The 23,472-nt window shown below is 43.3% G+C and overlaps 1 protein-coding gene across 8 annotated transcripts in view; it reads right to left on the reverse strand.

Annotated features, from left to right (window-relative positions):
* Window positions 1–23,472, reverse strand: part of FRYL (FRY like transcription coactivator) — a 352,830-nt gene that overhangs the window by 118,639 nt on the left and 210,719 nt on the right. For all 8 annotated transcript variants that reach the window (XM_074992742.1, XM_074992743.1, XM_074992741.1 and 5 more), the window contains 7 exons: window positions 17,371–17,639; window positions 16,436–16,631; window positions 14,672–14,796; window positions 10,206–10,263; window positions 4,360–4,451; window positions 965–1,137; window positions 327–487 (listed from right to left, as the gene is read on the reverse strand). In XM_074992742.1, the coding sequence (XP_074848843.1) occupies window positions 327–487; window positions 965–1,137; window positions 4,360–4,451; window positions 10,206–10,263; window positions 14,672–14,796; window positions 16,436–16,631; window positions 17,371–17,639 (1,074 nt within the window). The remainder of the gene's footprint in view (window positions 1–326; window positions 488–964; window positions 1,138–4,359; window positions 4,452–10,205; window positions 10,264–14,671; window positions 14,797–16,435; window positions 16,632–17,370; window positions 17,640–23,472) is intronic.

A 23,472-nucleotide genomic window follows, 5' to 3' on the forward strand; every position in this document is an offset into this window, starting at 1 on the left:
GATGGATGATCCAAACAATCTTGAAAAATTCTATCACGTTGAGCATCTGGGAGTGAGGGCATAAGAAGCTTAGCACTAATATCAACTCACAATTGCTTTTGGACCAGGCCGAAACTACTATAGTGGGAGGGGGAAGGAGAAGTTCTGATTAAAATGTAAAAATAATTAATTCAAGACTAATTTTGGGCTGAGATAACATCTGCCTATATCAGCCAGGACAAGGAAAATTCCACGTTTGGACTACTGGCAAGGAAATGCAAACTGGCAAAAAAGTTTTCAGGACAGTATAGGAAATAATTTCTCAAGTTCACAAAGTGTTAAAATACCTTCAGAGCACAGTACTGGTGTCTGTTTATCTGCATGTTCCTATCACTGTATCTATCCAGGGGGGTAAACATGATGCTAAATGGACCTGCCCAGTGACTGAACAACATAAAGAGACTGTGACGTAGACTCTGCTGAGGAAAGACACTTCTTCTCTGGTGCACTGCAAGAAAAGCACAGAGAGTGTTTGGTCCATTTTCCCTTACAGTTTTTGTAAGCATAAATCTGTAACACAAAAAAACCACAAACCCAAATGCCTCCCCAGCTGAATTAGAAAACAAGCACAGTACTAAAGAGAAAAGTTAAACAGCATAATGGCTTTTCAAAAAGTAAGTTCATATATGCTAGCATGAATGTCACAAGTATGCATGAACAGAAGTAGTATACGAAGAGTTTAGCAATTATTTGTCCGGAAAGAAATTTGTTCAAACATGGCAATCCAGTCTTTTACTCAGAGGAATTTAATATCTAGATTTAAAAACAGTCAGTCATCACTTCTGGAAAGTTCATATTAATGGTTTTAAATACAGAAGCATTTTGTAACTTCAGGAAGAAAAGCATTTTGTCTATAAGAGAAAGAACAATTTGTGCTTCTGGGGTATTAAAATGAGCAATTAAAAACAAAGTGTTTTGAGCATACCTGGAACATTTTGAATGATATTCGCCACTAAGGCACTAAAATGGCATCGTATATCTTTCAGTGTGTCCGAATCCTTTTCATTTTCTGCCTCTAGGAGTTGTCTGGTTAGATCAACATACTCCAATAAAGTATTATTGAGGGAATGTGTTTCATTATCAAGGCCACCACTTGCACTTAAAAAAAAAAAAATTATGACAAGTAGACACACATTTTTTAAAAGCTTCAAAGAATATGCAAAATTCAAAAACTTTTAAGACTTTACTAAACTGAATAATTTTACTGGTATTTGGTACATGGTCCTTTCTTGACACATTTATTTTGTCTTAGCAAGAAAGATACTAATGAAACTGGACCCAATGACCAGCCCTTGTAAGTCAGGAATATCTCAAAGTACTACAGAATCCTAATTTTTTGTAATCAGGATTATGTCTTAATCCCTTCCCATTCTCCCACACACACCTGAAAACACTTGCTCATTACAAACAAACAAGGTATGCACCTAAACTAAATGGATACTTTTTGACTAAGCTCATCTAAATTAAATACTTCATCTCCTGAGTCACAGACAAAGGTTCTCAATATAGTATGCTATGCTGAAGAGTACTCACTGAAAACAGCAGCTCTATTCTCTATTCTAAATTGGATCTTATAACATCCTCATCATTGTGGCATCTGAGTAATTCCTAGTATTGTATTAAGTAATGTCACATCCATCACATGTGGTTGATGCTCTCTCATCTTCTCCTCTGGAAGAAGATATTGTGTGTAATGGAATGTTTTGTATTGGCATGATTTTTTCTTCCTTTAAAATGTACTCGGTGATCTGCTTGTATCAGAGAAAGCAGGTCAAAGAAGCGTGCCTTGCACTTGGAGCAGAAAGTGGTCAAGTTTGTGACAGCCCTCAGTTCCTATAAGAGTTTGTTTCACAGACTCAGATTAGCAACAGAGAAAATTTTATCTTCTGTACAGTCAAACAGGCAGAGTTGTCAACAACAACCACCCCCACCCTGGAGCTTTAGACTAGTTTTTGGTATGTTGAATGCAGGCCAGTGAGTACCCTGAAGACAAGGACCAAGACCTGAATATTACGCATATTCTATTGCAAGCCAATGTAGAGAGTGGAAGACAGATTTGATGTAGAGGCAGGGGTCCATGTTGCTGTAGTTTACTAGCTGAAGTCTACTAGCTGTAGTTTAAATCGCCGATTGGTTCAGATTCCGGTATACCACATTGCTGTAGTACAGTTGGAAGGTGACAAAAAAGTTTATCACTGAGGGCATGTCATTGTCCACCAAGATAGGAAAGTACTTCAGCCACTCGAACAAGGCAGATGTTATTCTTGGATGCTGCTGCTATGTATGAGATTGATGTGAACAAGGAATCCTTAATGACAAACTGAACTCACCAGTTGTAGGGATACCAAAAGAGACACCTTGCTCGGATTCAACTTCAACCAGTTGCATTCAATCAGTACAGCCAACTAACAGTTACGTATGATAACATGACAAACACTTGTCACTATCAAAAATTTAACAGCAACGAAGGGTCCTGTGGCACCTTATAGACTAACAGAAAAGTTTTGAGCATGAGCTGTCGTGAGCACAGACTCACTTCATCAGATGAGTCTGTGCTCACGAAAACTCATGCTCAAAACTTTTCTGTTAGTCTATAAGGTGCCACAGGACCCTTCGTTGCTGTTACAGATCCAGACTAACACGGCTACCTCTCCAATACTATCAAAAATTTGTGAAACAAAAGTTATTTCAAACTTGAATAGATGCTGCTGCTATTTTCAGTACTTATCACTTTTGCGTATCTAATTTTATATGTCCACTTGCACTATACAATATGGCAGTGGCGGGCCCAGATTATCTAGTTGCCAAGGTTTATACTATGCAGAGGCTAGAGCATATAACAGTGCAGTATACATAAGTTTAAGTTCATCCTCAGCTAAGCTGTTTAGCAAGAGAATTTTCCAAGACCATAATCGAGCAAATGCAACCACCCCAATGTTACTTTACTGCTGTGAACCATGGCTATGGCTACACTAGCGAGTTTTGCCAACAAAACGCTGGTTTTGTCAACAAAACTGGTAGGACCTCCACACACAAAATGCATTTTGTTGACAGTATGTCGACAAAAGTCAGCACTTCTGCCACTAACCTTCTGCCTCTCCCACATAAGGAGAAGCGCCTTTTGTCGACAAAAAAAAAAAAAAAAAAAAAAAACCTGTGTGGACACTCTGGCTGCCCTTCTGGGTGTGTTTTGTTGAGAGCGCAGCCGGGTAGTTCGGCCACTCTATTGGCAGAGTGGAGTGCTCTTCTGATTGGCTTTTGTGTGTGGCCGCACACTGTCAACCAAAGTTTTGTCAAGAAACCTCTTTCGACAGTGACTTTTGTTGACAGATTGCTGCAGCATAGACGTAGCCCATATGATTAGCATTAGTAGGGATCCTAAGAGAATATGGTATTACAGATTTCTTTGCAGGATGGAAATTCAAGTGTCCTTCATTTTACATAATATTTTATTTGATATTTTCCTCCTTTAACCCTAAGAATCAAAACGTCATACTATTTGGTATGAAGTTACACAATGACACTGGGAGATGCTCTTCGGCCTTTCACTTTTTTAACTCAATACTGATAATTTACAAGAGACTATTACCAAAATCATGCTTGAGTTATAAAGAACTTCTGTAAAAGTAACACCTTACATCCAGGATGGATTACCTCCAATATCATATTTTAAATATCTTGGGGGGAAGATGTTAAATATTAACAGATCACAGTCACTTCTTTTCACAGGACCCACTGTATGTCATCAGCATGCTACTGCTGGAAGAGGCCAATTAGACTAGCTGTCTCCAGCTTGAGATCTAACTGCAAAAGCAGCTCAAACCTAACTGATTTGCGGTTGACAAGGTCCTAGACAAAGAACACACATGAAAACACATACGTCTGTCACATACTCACACATATAATTAAAAATGTGATATGTTCCATGGCATGTCAAAAAAGAATGGCCAGAAACATAACAGATCTAAGTCTATAGATACTTATCAATATATCTATTATGTTTTTAAAATTAATATTTATAAAATCTTTGCAGATTTTTGCTTGTTTCTTTTTTTGTCAATAAAGAAAACATGGAAACAAGTCAAAATATTGATTATTCTATTATTCTGTTATAATAATTAAATATCATTGGCACTGAAATTCTAATCAAGACTAATGACGAATAATCCCTTATGATAATTATGTATTATGCTGCTTTACATTAATTTTTCAGTGATTGTTGTACAATAATATGAAACAGACATCTATATAAACTACCCACTCTTAATTCAGAAGTTTATTGAGGAAATAAATAATGCCTACTCATCACTCTACACCTACCTGTGACTAATAACACCAGCATCTGCCAGCAGTTCAAATATTCGTACTAGTTGTACTCGTAAAATATCTCGACGCCTGCGTCGTTTCATATTCTGTTCAATGGAAAAATACAAAATTACATGAAGTAGTTGAATAAATATTAGTTTGGACTACAGGGGCACTGAAACACAGTCATGACTAATGTTCCCTCTAATCTCTTCTGTCCATGTGTGGACTTTTTCCATCATGTGTGAAATAAATATTTTATATAGACATGGGCATGTGCGAATGTGCCAGGAGCACTCTTCTAATCAGCTGGGCAGCATTTCAGTTTCTCCTGAGGGGTTGCACAAGCACACAGCTTACAGAGAACCCTGGTCATAACTGTACTTGTGTTGGCTCCACTACCATTTTCATTAGTGAGTCACATTTTTTGTTGTTGTTGTTTAAACAGTTAACAGATGTAATGAATAATTTCAATGAACGAGACTAGAGTAGGCAAAATACAGCCCATGGTCCAGATATGGCCCAGCGAATATGTATATCTAGCCCACCCAGCTGACTAGCAGAGCACAAATACTGACAGCCAGCAGAATGTGTTCAGCAACCCCTCCCCCCACCTTGCTCTATCCTGCAGCCCAGCTGCAGAGTGTGCGCGTGTTGGGCTGTGGGAAGACAACAGGAGGCAATTGTTGATATCAGGGTGTCCCCCTGCTCTTATACCCCATCTCTGCAAAGTAGGAGGTGCAGAAAGTGACACACAGGACAGCTGCTCCAGTCTGAGATATGAATGGTGACTAAGATGACTGTTCCTTTAAAGAGACAGCGTGCAGTCTGTGACCTCATAGCATTCTCCCTCTTGGACAGGGAGAATGCTATGAGGCCTGAGAGAAGAACGGCCCTCATAGCAAGAGATCCGGCACGTTATAACATTGACATAGCCGTCCTGAGCGAGACCAGACTGGCAGAGGAAGGATCCATCTGTGAATCAAAAAGAGGTTACACCTTCTGGAGAGGTAGGCCCGAAAATGAAGACAGAATCCATGGAGTGGGACTTGCCATCAAGACATCACTTCTGCACCAGCTTCCTGACCTACCAATTTGCATCAGTGAGCGTCTGATCAAGCTCCACTTCCCCCTCCACACCTCTTGCCACATTACACTCATCTGTGCTTACGCCCCCACACTGACTAGCAGCGATGAAGCAAAAGAAAGTTTCTATGAGGACTCTGACCATCTTGTGAAAGCAATTCCTCCTAGTGAAAAAGGTTCTCCTGTTGGGTGACTTCAATGCCAGGGTCAGCAAGGACTGTAGGACCTGGAAATGGGTGCTGGGGCATCATGGTGTTGGTAACATGAATGCCAGTGGCCGCCTTCTGCTGAGCTTGTGTGCAGAAAACAACCTGACGATTACCAACACACTCTTCTGGCAAGCCGATAAATACAAGACCACATGGATACACCCGAGACCAAAACAGTGGCACCTGATTGACTATGTCATCAGTTGCAGGCGGGACATTCGAGATGTTAAGATCACCAGGGCCGTGCGGGGACCTGAGTCCTGGACTGATCATAGACTCATCAGATCAGTCCTTATGCTGCACATCACACAACTGCACCGCAAGAAGCTCAAGGTTGTCAGACCCCCTTCAACACTGGGAACCTGCAACATACTGGTCATTATGAGAAATTTGCAGCCTGCCTTGATGAAGTGCTGACGTCCCATGGACTTCTGACTGGAGACCCAACACAAAAGTGGGTCCAGTTCAAAACCATGGTGACAGAGTCAGCCAAGTCAACACTAGGACTGAAAGAGAGAGTTCACCAAAACTGGGTTGATGAAAATGACGAGGCCATCATGAAGATCTTAGAGGAAAAACAGAAGGCATTTCTGTTATGGCAAAACAATCAGTCCTCAATCTCCAAACATGATAATTTCAAACGCCTTCAGAACAAGGCACAAACGGCACTTCGCAAAATGCATGATGAGTAGTGGGAGAGTAAAGCTGATGAAGTCCAATACTATGCTGACACGAAGAACTCCAAGATGTTCTTTAGTGCTATCAAAATTATATATGGACCTTCAAAGCCAAGTACTACACCTCTCCTGTCTGCAGATGGCATGACCCTTCTGAGGGAGAACAACAGCATCAACAATAGGTGGACAGAGCACTTCAGCAACCTTCTCAACAGACCCTCCATTCTCAACCTTGTGGCCCTAGACCAGATCCCTAAGAAAGCCACAACAGACAGTCTTGACCTGCCCCCTACAATGGATGAGGTCAAAAAGGCAAATCAGCCAGACCAGCTCTGGCAAAGCCCCTGGGATGGAGAGTATCCCTGCTGGAATTTTCAAAGCAGCAGGACCAGTGTCACTTGAAGCCTTTCACAACATCTTGATCAGCATCTGGGAAGAAGACGACATGCCCAAAGACTTTAAGGATGCCACAATCATCTCGCTCTTCAAGAACAAGGGCAACAAAGCTGACTGTGGAAATTACTGGGGCATCTCCCTCCTCTGCACTGCTGGGAAGATCTTGGCTCGAGTCATCCTCAACAGTCTGATCACCAGCATCTCAGAGGAGAACCTAGCAGAAACACAATGTGGTTTTCACCCAGGTCGCAGCACCATTGACATGATCTTTGCTGTTCGTCAGGTCCAGGAAAAGTTCATAGAGCAGAACTTGGATCCATATGCAGTGTTTGTAGACCTGACCAAGGCATCTGACACCATCAACAGAGAAGCCCTGTGGATTATCCTGTCAAAACTTGGCTGCCCGAGAAGATTCGTTAACCTCATATGCCTGTTCCACAATGACATGACTGGCTTTGTTCTTTCAAATGGTGAGTCCTTGGATCCATTTGAGATATCCCACGGTGTGAAGCAAAGGTGCATGCTGGCCCCAGCGTTATTCAACCTCTTTTTCACGTATGTCCTCAGCCACGCAGTTAGGGACCTGGGCCATGGAGTCTACATAAAATACAGACTTGGGGGTCACATTTCGACCTTCATCATCTGAATGCTAAAACCAAGATTCCTGAGAGGCTCATACTTGAAGCCCTTTTTGCTGATGACTGTGCACTTATGGCACACAAGGAATCTGATCTCCAGCTCATCGTCAACAAGTTTGCTGATGCCACTCGCCTCTTTAGGTTGACCATCAGCCTAGGAAAGACCAAGGTACTGTTTCAACCTGCTCCAGGATCTGCTGTTCTCCCCGCTTCAATCTTTATTAAAGGAACAGAGTTAAAAACAGTAGAGGAGTTCAAGTACCTTGGCAGTGTGATAGCCAACGATGGCTCCCTTGACAAAGAAATCGATGCCAGAATCTGCCAGGCCAGCTGGGCAGTAGGACGTCTGAGCGCGCAAGTGTTGAATCAGCACAATATCCGACAGTCCACTAAACTGAAAGTGTACAAGGCTGTAGTCCTGACCAGTCTCCTGTATGGCTGTGAAACCTGGACCTTGTACAGAAAACATAAAACTGCTGGAGCGCTTCCACACACGCAGCCTGAGGTCACTACTGTACATTCAGTGGCAGGACAGAGTTACGAACCTGCAAGTCCTGGACAAAGCAGGAACCACGAGCATCGAAGCTATGGTTCTGAAAGCCCAGCTTCACTGGACAGGGCACATCATACAAATGGAGGAGTCAAGAATCCCTAAGCAACTCCTCTACGGTGAACTCTCCCAGGGCAAAAGGAATCAAGGTAGCCTTGCAAGAGACAAAGACTGCATGAAGGCCAGCATTGCTCATGCTTGGTTTAAAACCAGATCAGCTAGAGCAGCATGCAAAAGACAGAACAGGATAGCGTGCTCTCGTACAACACGCATATGACAACTTTGAAAAGCAGTGACGTGTACGCCTCATTCATGCTTGTGAGAGGAAGAAAGCAACAGCAGCAGCCACACAAAAATGGAGCCAGGACAATTCCCTTGCCCCCATTGTGAACACCCATGCTGTTCAAAGCTTGGACTCCTCAGCCACATATGAGTCCACAACCGATAAGCCTGTGCAAGCTCAAGATGTCATTGTCGGACACGGACTACCTATAGATGTGCAGTTTGTTAGGTTTCTCCAGCAGCCACCCCCCCCCCGACACACACATCCCTCAGTCTGTCACACACTCAGTCTTTGTACCACCTTGTGTAACCTGTCAAATTTCCATGAAGAACACTTTTTTTTTTTTTTTAATTTCAACTGGATAAAATAGAATATTATTGCTCCACTATTCAGACTATTAGGAGAGAGCGACTCACATATGGGTTTTTGTAATAATAAAATGATAAATCATCACAGCAAAGGCCAAAAATACAAAAAGAATAAGAATTGGAGAGTTTTGGTCTGATTTTTGAATATCACAATTTCTACCGGATTTAACTGAGCAGGGACTGGGCTAGAACAAGAAGGATGGGGAAAACTTTAACTAAAATAGTTTGTTTAGAGTCAGATTCACCATCAACCACAACCAATGGAACTATTTGCGGCATACGTCAACAAAGCTAATAACTTTTTAGAAACCAGGTTCTGCCTCCACTATTCACGAGAAGTACCATACTCTGCCAGAAGTCCCATCTACACCAATGTGAAAACACAGCCTGAGTAGCAATGGCAGAATTTGGGTCTCAGATTGTAACCTCTTCAAGGGGCAGCTGTATTTAATTCTGCTTCTTATACACAAAACACATTGTAAAGAAAAGAATCAAAACAATTACCCACTTTGGCTACCCATTTGAGCCAAACAGTAACTTTTAATTTTAAATACAGTAAGGTTTGCTAATCAAACTTAAACTACTGAGTTATACATGAATATCAACACATGAATAAAGTTATCTGAAATTAAATTTGACATGATCTTCTGCAATAGTATATTTTAACTTTACACTTCATACTCAAAGAATGCATCATGGCACACAGATGTGTGACAAGATTGAAATTCATATTGATGTTCCTATTAGCTGTGCTTACAATATAAAATTCAGTGAAATGATGAAAAAACTGATCTAAGGTACCTATCAATTGTTTTTTTACTCTGTGCCTGTATAGCACCTATCATACTGGGTCCTTGATCCTTATTAAGGACTTTATATGATACCATAACACAAATAATGCATTGCCTTATGTCATCTTTTTGTTTTCCTTTGAATATACTGACATCCAGGCTCAATGTAGGTTAACACCTCTCGTTTGGTTCTGCTCTTCAGTAGGTACCATGTATACTGGCGATATGTTACCCATCAAAGAGGCCTTGTTCACAGGACTGGAAGGGGTCAGACAAGTCAATGTTTTCTCCAAAAAACTTTCCGAGTTAGAGAAAACACATTTTTCTCAGTCCTATATATAATGTAACTCAGAGCCTCTCTGATTGACAGAATGTCACTAACAAAGCACTGTGAGCAGAAACACACAGAATGAATTTGGTCAGAATACCAGGAAATTAAGGTGGAAAATATTTTAAACTATTGGCTATTACAGTAAAATCTCTTATGTGGTACCCCCAGAAACCTGACTAATAAAGACTAATAATGATTAGAATTAGTTAGAATAATTTATTAGGTGATGAGCTTACTCTGAAGTGGGTCTGTCTCACAAAAGCTTATCACTTAATAAATTATTTTGTTAGTCTTTAAAGTGCTACATGACTGCTTTTTGTTTTGATGGAATACAGATTAACATGACTACCTCTCTGTTTATTTTAAACAGATGTGCAAGTTGTTATGAAAGAAATAAAAACGATTGACAATTTTAGTTATTTATTTAACCTACATTACAGTATTTAGCTATAGCCAGTGAAGAACAGATACTAATATTTCTCTACTATGTTTTTGGAAATACAGCTATCCCAAGCAAAAATATCCTTATTACCTCTGGCCTTCTTTCAAGTGCTTCTTTAATTATAGGATGTAATTCTTCGATTAGCTCCCTGGTTAAAAATGATAAAGCAAATCACTGAATTAGTAGTGAAGATGCAAGATGTCTTACAAAAATGAATGTTGTAATACTTACATTAAAATGAATACATATCCAAGTTTTGGTTTCACTGAGTGTCTTTTTGAAACAAAACAATATTTAAAAGACAGCACACTAACTATCCTAATATTCAAGACAGAACATCAATCTGACCTCTGAAAGTAGTTATAACTGACAAGGAATGTAGAGTCTACTATAACACCAGTATCTGCGACAGTGTAACAAGCAGTCCTCAGACTTTAGGTATGGTATTAAATGGCCCAATAGTTACTGTTAATGGAATCCCTACTGGTTCATACTGCTGAGAATATGAACAGTCTGAATACCCTTGGAGAGTTCTTGAATGGAAAATGATTGACTTGTATTCTACTACAATATAAGAAGATATCTTGAAGAATGGCTTAATCCTGATCAAAGAGTAGCACAGAGCTTTCTTACATCTAGACTGTAGACTAATCATATCCTGATAGTAAAAAGGAGTTCAGGTAAGCTGACTGACTCCGGAAGAAATCAGGGACCAACTTAGATAAGAATTTGGGGAGACATGAGAAACTATGGTCTTATTTTCATGGAATATAGTAAAAAATACCCCAAGCCATGCCCCTGATTTTTCCAGATGCCCCTGGATCTTTCAAAGTCTCCAGGCTCCCACAGAGGAATAAATAGATAACAGTGTCTTTAAAAAAAATTGTCTCTACAAGAGGAAAGAAGGAAAGGCCAAAATCACTGAGTTGAAAGAGAGATGAGCTCATCCAAAGTGAAACTGGTAGTTCAGAACAAAGGGAATGGAAGACTGGGAAGAGTAAGATATTTACTGTCTTGCCCAGATGAAGGATCACTTCCATTAAAGAGCAAGAATTTCTGGAAGATTTCCTGTTTTCCTGTTGCATTTTGGCCTTACCCAATGCATCATGGTTCAAGTTGCTCAACAGCCAGTATCCAAGCTCTCAAGTCAACAATCAGCACACCTAGTCTAGCTCTACTCTGAGTGCAGGAGATCCACTGGGCAATGTGGAACTAAGAACTAAAGGCTCAACAACAAAGCAAAGCAAATCTGAGTACCATAACTGAAGGGGCCATGCTCAGGCTATAAGCAGCACCACATCTCTTTCTCATCAGGTTTTCTGCAGCAACTTGGAATTAGAAATATTGGAGGGAACGCCTAAGAAACATCTAGCAAATGCAAAGCATCTACTAAAGTATTCAGTCTTCTCTGTCCTAGAGGAAAGAATGTTTTTACTTATAACTGAGTTTTGTGGCAAACAAGTCCATTCCACAATCTCCCTATTGTGCAAGCAAAGCAAGGTGTCCTTGGTTTGAGGAGCCTCTCCTTCAGGATGCGGAATGTTCTGTGGTGGCTCTTCTAATCAGAAGACTGGAAGACTGAGAATTTCAAGAGTGAGATAGTGGTTGGCATGAGTTTAAAAGCGTCATGGCTTTCTGATCTAGAAGTGACCCCACTTTCCACTGCAAATGGATATAATACAGTCTGTTAACACCTGAAGAGAGGTGACTTTCAGTTAAGGAAGTAATTTCTTGAACTACAGCTAGATACATCCTAATTCCCTAAGAACAGTCACACTGGATCAGAATAATAGTCCATCCAGCCCAGTATACTGTTTCTGACCATGGCCCACAACAGACACTTCAAAGGAAACAAACAGCAATTATTGAGTGACCCAGTCCCTGTAATGCAGTTCCAGTTTCACACAGTTAGGGGTTAAGGACACAGAGTATGGGGTGGCATCCATCATCATCTTCACTGAGAGCCACTGGCATGTCTATCCTCCATGAATTTAATTATTTTTGAATTCAATTATACTTTTGACCTTCAAAACATCCTATGATAGTAGATTCCACAATTTGACTGGTTGTTGTATGAAGAAATACTTCCTTATATATATATATATTTTTTTTTTTAACCTGCTGTCTATTACCTTCATTGAGTGACCCCTAGTTCTTGTATTATGTAAAGGCTCAAATAACACTTCCTTAATTCACTTCTCCAGGCAATTCATGATTTTATAGACCTCCCTCTGTTATCTCTTTTGTAACCTAAACATTCCTAGTGTTTTTAATCACTCTTCATACGGAAAGTTCTCTTATTATCTCTATCCCTTTCCTAATGGTTCTGTTAGGTTAGATGCTTTCGGCTCAGCACTTAAGATGGTACAAAATATTTCTTTTCCATATTCTGCAGAATACAAGGTGCAAGTGGCTTGGGTATAAAAGGCCATCTTAGCTGGCTCTAAATATAGTCTCACTGATAGGAAATGCTACTTTTGCTAGTGCTGCCAGTCTGAAAGACATCTAGCATTTGTGAGTAGTGTGCTGGATTTCTCTAGAAGTAATCCACAATCCTCTTCAGAAGGTCCTAGTCATTGTAGTGTTAATGAGGCTTATGTAAAGGTCTCATCAGGAGACGAGGACGTATGAAAAAAGGAGGTAGTCCCATGGAGAAAATACCAAGAGCCCTATAATAGATATGCCATGGGAGTAAGGAAGAGAGTCTTGCAGAATCTGGAACCCCTATATGGGTTACTCTTGCGACCTGGTGCAGATGGGGGGGCCCAGAGTCTTCACCTCAAGTTCATTAAAGGAATATGTATTTCATATGTCATAATTAGAGGTAATGGTAGCAGATGCCTGGTAGGACCTCAGCTGGTTGATGGTATTGGTAATGATGCCCCAAAGGACTGGGTACGACTTGAATTACTACTGGTTCTCATAATACCAATGGTGTCCAAGCAATCTAGGATAGAGTATCCAGCTTCAGAGGCTTCTGCTTCTTGATGGATCCTATGGCATCTATGTGGGTTAACTGGGAGGAGCTGATACTGTAGAATCCTCCTTTTACCATTACACCTTGCATAGTCAACAGTCACACCCTTCCTTATCTTGCTGAGGCCTCTCATTTCAGAGCATTCTTGGACTTCAGTACTAACAGTGCATATTCATGCTTCCTCTCTGTTCCTGACACATCTGTAATGTGGGCATGGGAATCTCAAAAAATGGATGCAGGGAATTAAGTCCTCTGTGCAAGTGTTTACTCATACTCTCCTTCCATCTACACTGTCTGTGGTGTTTTTAGTTGTGACTTCCAACTATCCACAGCCAGGGAGCACTGTGCTGGGAAGGGCATACTTCAATGCCTCCAGCCAATGGACAGGTAAGTCTCATAGTTCAGGGTTGTTGGACTGGAGTCTCAAAGAGAATATGTGAAGCAAGAACCCTCATATGTCAAGTGTGAGGGGAAAAGGAAAACAAATATAGCACTAGGAGGGAATGAAAGCCCTCCCAATGCAACATAAATGAGTACTGTGTAACTTAATAACCAGTAAGACTATGGACAGGCCATGCAGGACTTAACATCAAGGTTCTTACTCATGCTACATACACTAACAGCCTCCAGACCTCTGCTAAATCTAAGACTAAAACTAAAAGAACTGTAAGACAAAAGAGAACTATTTACAGCAAACCTGGAGAGGAAACAGAAATGCAAGCAAAGTTGCAGACACTGGAAAGGTTGTCTCAGAGCATGAGCAGAAGAGAACTGAAGAGATGGTCAGTCCACACCACTTGTTACGCCTTCGGTTTGAAGCACAAGGTGCAGGTGCTGACAAATGGACACTGCTAGTAAAAATCTTCCAGCCTCAGGTGCATGGAGCACATGCATACATTGAGAGAAATTATGCATAGGGAGCATCACTCAAAGAAGAGGGACCTGTTTTGCTACTTTATTAGCTTAGTTAATTTATTCTGAGTATTTTTTTGTTGGATGTACATCATTAGTGAAAGTAAATTTAACTGTTAGGCTGCAGAGAGCTTTATCTCTTGGTGGTTTTACTATTATTAAAATATAAAAATAAAAACAAATATCACAGGGAGCAAGGTGTCCATGTAACTGAGATAAAGAAATAAAGTACTGTTCTAACCCAAAACACCATCAATGACCGAAAACTGATCTTGACAGCAAGTGCAGTTTGAGTTTCACATGCTGTCTGTTTATTCGCTATTTCTGTATCTTGTAACTTTTGTCACACTGGTAAATGTTAAGAAAGAGAATCTATTCATGCCTTTTAGATATTACATTATCTGGAGCATAAGCTTTCGTGGGCAAAGACACACTTCATCAGATACACTCCAATGCATCTGACACAGTGCATCTTTGACCACAAAAGCTTATGCTATATCTGTTAGTCTATAAGGTGCCACAGGACTTCCCATTTTCGCAGATACAGACTAACACGGCTACCCCTCTGAAACTAATTATTTTGTGTGTGGTTTTTAAAAGTTAAACCAAAGTCAGTTCAGAATACCAATGATCAATTATTAATAAATGGCTAGAGCACAAAAATTACCTAAAAGCTCCTGGGTTGGTCCGGCCAAGTCCCAGCACAAGGGATTCTGTAATTTCCATGCTCTCAGAGCGCATCATTGGAACTATGTGCTTAAACAATGATGAAGGGGATGGACTGCCAATAATCTGGAAGGAAAGAACAGAATATTTTTTCTAGCAAGTAGTTATACAGCTGATATCCAGCTGACAGCATTAGAAAAATTAGTGTTATTTAAATTATTTCCAAACTGCAAAGTTGCTTGAAAAAGTCAGAATAAAAGGAAAATTTTTTCTTTAAGCCAGTAACAGTCTTTTTGCATCATATTTTTAATATCTTTATTAGGATCTTTTGTCCTCCCTCCCTTGAACAAATTTCATTCCCATCAGCAGATTGATATTTCTGATTTATATCATGGCTTCTTTCTTGGGGGGATTAGCGTGGAAACAAACTTCACCTCCACGTCTTTGGACTTCAAGTTGTTTCTCATTGTACAAGACTCCAGACTAAGTACATAGGTTTGCAGTGGTTTCCCTAATTCTGACATTATCTTCTTCTAGGCTGTACCTTTCACCTGGAGAACACCTCAAGAACTTATCAAGCTGATACCCTTCTCCATCACTCAAATGACTTGTAAAAACTCACTTTGACAGAGGGATCTCTTGGTGCCATCTGGTAAAGAACAGATAGTAGAAAGAGATTACCGGTGTCCCCTGTGTTTCATATCTACGTACTATTTCAGTATGTCATGCTAGCTCCCTAATGAAAGCCTGTGTTACACTGGCTATCATTATTAAAGACTGCAAGTTTGTCATTAAGGTCACAGACAGTGAGCTGCCTGAGCAGCTTGAAGAGACCTTGCACTAGCCATTACATCCAGTGCTGTACTAGCTGTAGGCCACTACAGCTCCTCTTTTCCCAGGAACACCAAGAGTTCGGGTGTGGGAAGGAGGTAAGGGCTGCAGGTGGGGGCAGGAGAAGGAGGTGAGACTTTGAAGTCTGATCAGTGCTTACTTCTGGGGTCTCCCCAGAAGCTGAAACACGTCTCTCTCTTAGTTCCTAGGCAGATGTGCAGCAATTTAACTTTGCACAGTACACTGACCTGCAGGTGCCACCCTTGCAGCTCCCGCTGGCCATGGATTCTGACCAGAGGGAGCCGTGCAGCCAGTGCTCTGGGCAAAGGCAGCATGCAGAGCTGCCTGGCCACAGCTAGGAATTGAGGGAGGGACAGGCTCCCACTTCCAGGGAGCAGCACCTCTTTTCTTTAGGAGAAGTCACCATGCTGAAAAACTTCTAAGGACAGACAGATTAATATCTGAGGCAAAACAAAACACAGATGGGCATTTCTGATGGGGGAAAAACACTGAAAAGTGTCAAAAACCTGAAAAGTGCATTGAATCAGTCACTGGAATGAGATTAGTGTGTGGGCTTAGAACTGCAGACTTCTATCTGCCCATTTGCTTTAATATGTAAACTTTTTAATACTAAATAAAATGGCAACTTTTAAAATCATCACCAGAGCAGATTTCATGCCTGGGAAGATTAGTTTTCCTGACAGTTTTGGCAAGATTTAGCTTCAGATTAATGGAGGCTAAGCAGAAAAAACACAGATATGATTTGCTGATATATCCTAATTCATCATTTTTTGTTCCATAAAGACAACCTCACAATATTTTTTTCACACAAATCACAAAAGTATCTTAGAAACGGGGATGGGCTGTAAGTCTCAAGCCTTTCTATATTACTGAAATATTCAGAGTTACTAAGAAAAATGTCAAAAGAACCTACTTTTGAATCAATGCTATAACCACTGTCAGGAGTAGACGCCAGCGTCTCAGGAGGGGAACATTTTACAGAACCTGCAGATGTGGTAGAGGAGGTGGAAGTTGCCGCACTGCAACAAAGAATCAGGTAGTTTCTCCAAAGCCCAATATACGAATCACTACTTGTTGTAGTATTTACTTTCTTGGCATTGACAGGGCTGCTACAAAAATAGGTAGAAAAATAACATGAATTTTATTCACCATTGAATTTTGTATGCATCTTTTTGTATGATTCTTAACATTACATTCTCTACTTCAATTTAATTATTGAAGGCTAGTACTATACAACAAATTCAACTCTAAAAATATGCATTGTTGGTAATATACATCACTGCTAAAGAACAATATAGTCAAAAGGCATAAACTAGTCTTTACAGCATCCTATTTCTCTTCTAAAACAAATAACTTGAGTTAATTTTCTGTTATTAACCAGTTAATAACACTGAAGCAGAATTAAGGCATAGAAAATAATAGTGTTATATGTTTAAATAGTATTGAAATTTAATAGAAACAGACTGAACCTCTCTAATTCGACTCACTCTCATCCAGCAATATCCATAATCCAGTATGATTTTAGTTAGCTGGACAACCACTTATCACGCGTATGGCCAAGTTTTCCATGGCCCGTAGAGTTAGTTTACAGCCATGAGCCTGGCCTCAGTGTTGAGAGCTGTAATTTATCCCAAATGTCTTCTAAGAGCCCAGTAAGCAGTGGAAGTGTTGGCAATGCTGCTGGATAATATTGACCTCCTATAGTTCAGCAAATTCTCTTGTTCAACATCAGTCAGACCTCAAGAGTGCTGAACTAGAGAGGATCAGCCTGTATTGTAATTAAAATAAATGTTAAAAAAAAGTTTAATGTTCTGTGGTATATTCACTTAACTTGAGAAGAGAACTTACTTAATGTCTACCTGTGGAGACAACATTTGGAGTCTTGTGTAAGCGAACATCCAAGCATAGCTTACAGCTGTTGGGCAGTGTTTTGGAAGATTTTCCTGTTTCATAAAACTGGAGAGGCTTATAATCCATGGATCTTGGCCCTGGGTCACGTGTGCAAATATCCATATATGTGATGGACTCACTACATCAAACTGGTGACTAATAGGAGAGGAGCTCCAGTCAGCTAATATTTGTAAATCTATCGAACTGCGGCAATATAGTAAAGTAGTCTGTGTACATAAACAGAATAAACAAACACTTAATAGAAACACACTTTTATTTGCATCTCTGAATCATAAAGTGAGTGCACCCCGTGAGTATACGGACAGATAGTTATTAACTTTGCCTGACCAAAAAACTGCTACAAGGCACCACTACATAGCTAGGCTGCTTTCACTCTCACAGACAAAAAGGAAACAATCCAGTTTTATAACGACCTACTTTTTTTTTTTTTTTTTTTTTTTTTTTGAAGACACTGAACTCTCAAATCTTTTGTAATGATCTCTCCAAGTGGAACATCAGAAACTTCCAAACTGAAGAGCAGACATATCTATCTTTTACAGATCATTTTAAAAGAAACAAAAATCAATTATATTCCCTTAAGAGAATTCTTCAATAGTGCAATAAGAATAGACAAGGTGGAGGAACATCTAGCAAAGAAAAGGGAACTAATCTGGGACATTTTTATTCTTTCAGACACCTACCTAAATTGTAACGTTTGTTTGGCACATCTTGAACAGAAAGAAAAGAGAAGTTACTCAGTTGTAGTAATGATGGTTCTTCGAGATGTGTCCCCGTGGGTGCTCCACAGTAGGTGTCGGGCTCACCCGGGGCCGCAAATCGGAATTCTTCTAGTAGTTTCCACTGGATCGCACATGCACCGATGCGCGCCACTCCCTTGCGCGCCCTTGGTCATGTGCGCGACCCGTTCCCCGCCAGTTCCTTGACCACCCGCCTCGGATGCTCCTGAAAAACACCGGACAGATATCCGAAGCGGGGAGGATGGGTGGGTAGTGGAGCACCCACGGGGACACATCTTGAAGAACCATCATTACTACAAGCGAGTAACTTCTCTTTCTTCTTCGAGTGGTCCCCATGGGTGCTCCACAGTAGGTGACTACCCAGCAGTAACCCCAAGTAAGGAGGTGGGTACTCGATTCATGTGCAGCTTGCCCCCGAGACGACTGCTGTTGACAGATGGGTATCTTCATCGAACACCCAATGCAGGGTGTAATGCTTGGCGAAGGTGTCGTAGGATGACCAAGTCGCCGCTCTGCAAATGTCTTTCAACCGATTTCCTTGAAGAAGGCCGTTGATGCCGCCACCGCTCTGGTGGAGTGAGCCCTAGGCAGGGCTAGCAAAGGGGTCTTTCGAAGCTCGTAGCACAGTTTTATACAGGACGCAATGTGCTTTGAAATTCACTGGGAAGAGAGGCCTTCCCTTTTCAACCTGGGAGCGAGAGACACCAGAAGCCTGTCCGTCTTCTGGAAGGACTTAGTTCTGTCTATGTAAAAGGCCAACACCCTCCTCACATCTAGAAGATGCAGGAGCGCCTCCTTGCTGGAGCTGTGAGGCTTCGGTAAAACGAGGGTAATACTATTGGTTCGTGAATGTGGAACTCCGAGGAAACTTTCGGAACAAAGGCTGGGTGTAACCATCAGATCACTGCCTCCTTTCAGAATACTGTGCAGGGTGGTGTTGCCATCACTGCTGCGAGCTTGCTCACCCTGAGGGCTGATGTAATCACATGAAGGAAGATCATTTTCATGGTAAGTAGTCGGAGGAGTACCGTGGCTAATGGTTCGAAGGGTGGTCCCGATAGCGTGTGGAGTACCAAGTCCAAACTCCAAGACGGTGGTAGCGGTTTTCGAGGAGGGTACAGGTTTACCAGCCCCTTCAGAACCTTGTGACGATAGGATGGGCGAATACGGTGGGCCCTTCCTCTTTGTGCCGTAAAGCTGATATAACTGCAAGGTGGACCTTTAGCGAGGATAGAGAGATCCCATCTCGTTTGAGGTCCAGCAGGTATTCTAGAATTACAGTTAGAGGAACGTCAAGAGGAGCTAACTGTTTGGCAAAGCACCAGGTGGCAAAACGTGCCCATTTCTGCTCGTAAGTCCTCCTGGTGGAGGTCCTTTGGCTACACTCTAAGACTTGTCTTACTCCCTCCGTACACGTGCTCTCTAAGGCGCTGAGCCATGGATTAACCATGCTTGTAGGTGTAGTCCCTGAGGGTACGGGCGCACTATGGACCCCTGAGCCTGCGTGAGTAAGTCCGGCGCTACCGGTAGGGGGAGCAGTGGACGATCCGACATGCGCAGAAGCAAGGGAAACCATTGTTGTCGGTCCCAAGTTGGAACTATGAGTATCATGCGAGCTCTCTCCCTTCTGGCTTTCTGCAGAACCTTGTGGATAAGTGTTATGGGGGGAAAACGCGTAGAGTAGAGGGCCCTTCCATGAGATCATGAAGGTGTCCCCCAGGGACCCCCGCCCTATTCCTGCTCTGGAGCAGTACTGAGGGCAGTTCTTGTTGCGCCGGGTGGCAAACAAATCGACCTGGGAAAACCCCCATGTACGAAATATGCGTCCTAGCAGGTCAGAGCGGATCTGCCATTCATGCGTGAGTGCAAGCGTCTGCTCAGTTCATCTGCCTCCACGTTGTGGGCGCCCGGTAAATACGAGGCTTTCAACGTTATGTTGTTGGCAATGCACCAATTCCACAATCGGACTGCTTCTGCGCATAGCGCACGGGACTGTGGCCCTCCTTGTCGATTGATGTAGAACATGGTGGAGGTATTGATCCCGACTACTTTGCCGTGCAGGTATTTCTGAAAACGTCTGCATGCATTGAACACTGCTCGGAGCTCCAGTATATTTATGTGCAGAGTCTGTTCCGCGGGGGACCACAGCCCTTGCGTCACCTTGCTGCCAATGTGCGCTCCCCATCCTATGTGGGAGGCGTCGGTTGTAAGAAAAATGGAAATTTGTGGTTGGTGGAAGAGCACTCCCACTAGCAGGTTCTTGGGATCTGCCCACCACGCTAACAACTTCCGTACCTCCGTCGTGGGCGATACTACCCTGGACGGTATGGGATGCCGGTTTGTAAACACTCACCAGCCAATGCTGCAGGCTTTGCATGTGTAACCTGGCATTCTGTACCACAAACGTGGCGGCTGCCATGTGCCCCAACAGTTGCAGGCACGTTAGGACCGGCACCACGGGGCTGTACATCATGACTTGCACCAAGGATTTGATGGTGCGGAAGCGGGCGTCGGGCAGGTATACTCTTGATGCGATAGAGTTTATGAGTGCACCTATGAACTCTATATCTTGCGTGGGTTTGGTTTTTGACTTTGCAAGGTTGATAACTAGGCCCAGCGAAGTAAACGTGTTTGCGGTGACGCGTATCATGCGTAGGACCTCTGCCTTTGAGGCCCCCTTCAGTAGGCAGTCGTCCAGATATGGAAAGATAAACACGCCCTGCCTGTGCAGATAAGCTGATACCACTGGCAGGGTTTTGGTAAAGACTCTGGGTGCCAAGGATAGGCCAAACGGAAGAACCCTGTATTGGAAATGTTCCCCGCCGATCGTGAAACGGAGGAAGCGTCTGTGTGCCAGGTGGATTGTTATATGAAAGTAAGTGTCTTGTAAGTGGAGGGCTGCAAACCAGTCTCCATCGTCCAGTGCCGTAAGTATGGAGGCAACTGTAATCATCCGGAAGCGCTGCTTGCGCAAGTATCGGTTGAGGCCCCGTAGGTCCAAAATCAGTCTCCAGCCTCCTGTTTTCTTCTCTGTTAGGAAGTAGCGTGAGTAAAAACCTTTCCCTTGGAATTGTTCCAGCACTCTTTCCACCGCCCCTATGAACATGAGGTGATCTACCTCCTGCTTCAGCCTCGCCTCGCGAGAAGCGTCCCTGAGAGGAGGCCGGGTGGGAGGTTTCGTCGGTGGTAGTGACTGGAAGGGGATCGTGTAACCCGTGGCTATAATTTCCAGCACCCATTTGTCTGTTGTGAACTTTTGCCATTGGGAATGGAACGGTTTGAGGTGATGATGGAACATGAGGTGAGAGTGGCATTGAGCGATGGTATCGATAGTGCAGTCCTTGACATACCCGTCAAACTTGCTGCCTCTGGGCTTGCCCCGAGGTTGTACAACTTTGTTGAGAACGTCGCCTGGGGGCCCTGTACTGCTATTGATGGCGCCCTTGGTCATAGCCTCGCTGATATTGTGCGCACTGTGGTTGGTAAGCGTAGCGCCTTTGCTGAGGATAGAATTTCTTTTTCTTGTATGGAGGAGTGTAGATACCCAAGGTATTAAGTGTGGCCCTCGAATCTTTGCTAGAGTGGAGGACCGAGTCAGTTGATTCTGCAAACAGCTTTTGCTTGTCAAAGGGAAGATCCACGATCTTCGCCTGTAGATCTCTGGGGATACGAGACATCTGGAGCCAGGATTCCCTATGCATTACCACTGCTGCGGCTGTTGAGCGTGCCGCTGTGTCCGCCACGTCCAGGGCAATCTGAACTCCCGTTCGCGAGGCTGCGTAGCCCTCCTGGCTTCTTGTCCTCCAGAAGGAAATCCATGAGAGAGGTGAGTCTAGAGTAATTGTCAAAGTTATGGTTTGATAAATGTGCCAAGTAGTTTGCCATTCTAAATAATAGGGTAGAGGAGGAGTAGACCTTCCTGCCGAACAGCTCTAATTTCTTAGCATCTTTATCTGAGCCCCCTGATTTATACTGAGATGTCTTCGACCTCTGCTGGGACAATTCGACCACCAAAGAGTTGGGTTGTGGGTGGCTAAACAGGAATTCCATGCCCTTGTCTGGGATGAAGTATTTCTTATCTGCCCTTTTGTTCGTAGGTGGAATAGAGGCCGGAGTCTGCCATATGTTAGTGGCTGACTCCATAATAGCTTCGTCCACTGGAATAGCGATTTTAGATGAAGCTGGGGGTCTCAAATTTTTCAGGAGTTTATGATGCTTCTCCTGTACCTCTGCTATTGGAATGTCCTGCGTGTATGCTACTCTTTTGACCAGCTCTTGGAATTGTTTAAGGTCATCTGGAGGGGAGACATCCCCGGGGACAATTGCCTCATCTGGGGAGGATGAGGCGGAACCGCTGGGATAAACCTCCCCCAAGTCCTCTGGCTCCCAAGTTCGCTGGTATGCTCGCTCCCTCGTGGGCTGTAAAGGAAAGTCTCGGGACTCTGGACCTAATTTCCCCTGGGACAGCTACGTTCCTCTCCCAGAGCGAGAGTGTACATGGGCGTATTGGCGAGGAGTGGGAGGGGATCTGCCCCTGGATCTAGACCTCCAATGTCGGTGTTCAGTATGATGAGGACGGCCATAACAACATGGACAAGGGCCCGGTGATGGAGACCTGGACCATGATCGGAGAGTGTACCCATGATGTCTGGGAGAGCGGGATCTCCATGATGACATTAATAATGGTGAAGCTGGTTTGTGATAGTACTCACAGGGATCCATGCCCAAAAAGGTTGAAGGTGGCCTGAGCCACGGCGAAGGTGGTTGGGGGAATGGAGAGGGAGGTCCGGAACAGGCTGGTGGAGTTGCCGCCCGGTGACGCAGCGTGTGTATCTCGGGGCGGGGGGCTGGATGATAAGGGCATCGCAGCCCTGTCTGGAGATGGACTGAGGTGCCGGGTTTTGGCTCTAGCTTTCCCCCGCCCCTGCAGGGTGGGCGCCGCCCCCTCCCGTGCCAGGGATCTCGGCCCTACTGTCAGCGCTGCGCTCGGCACCATCATAAGCTGTGCCGCACGGGTAGCTTCCTCCGGCGCCAATGGGCCCCGTGCTGGGTGCCCCTGCGCCATTGGCGCCACAATAGCCGGTGCCACATGAAGTGGCACCGCCGATTCCGGCACTTGCCGCATTGGTGCCCGCGGCACCCTCCATGCCGACTGCTGCATAGTCGGAGGCCCGGCCCCGGCCACGTATGCGACCGCACTGCCGCTTTCATCAGCCTGCGGCTGAGGGCTCTGCGTTCCGCTCGTCCTGCTCGCTGGAACCGCCGGCAAGGATCGAGCCGGGGAGAGTTTCCTCTTCTTTTG

This window comes from Carettochelys insculpta, chromosome 4 (assembly GCF_033958435.1).
Source record: "Carettochelys insculpta isolate YL-2023 chromosome 4, ASM3395843v1, whole genome shotgun sequence".
NCBI lineage: Eukaryota > Metazoa > Chordata > Testudines > Carettochelyidae > Carettochelys > Carettochelys insculpta.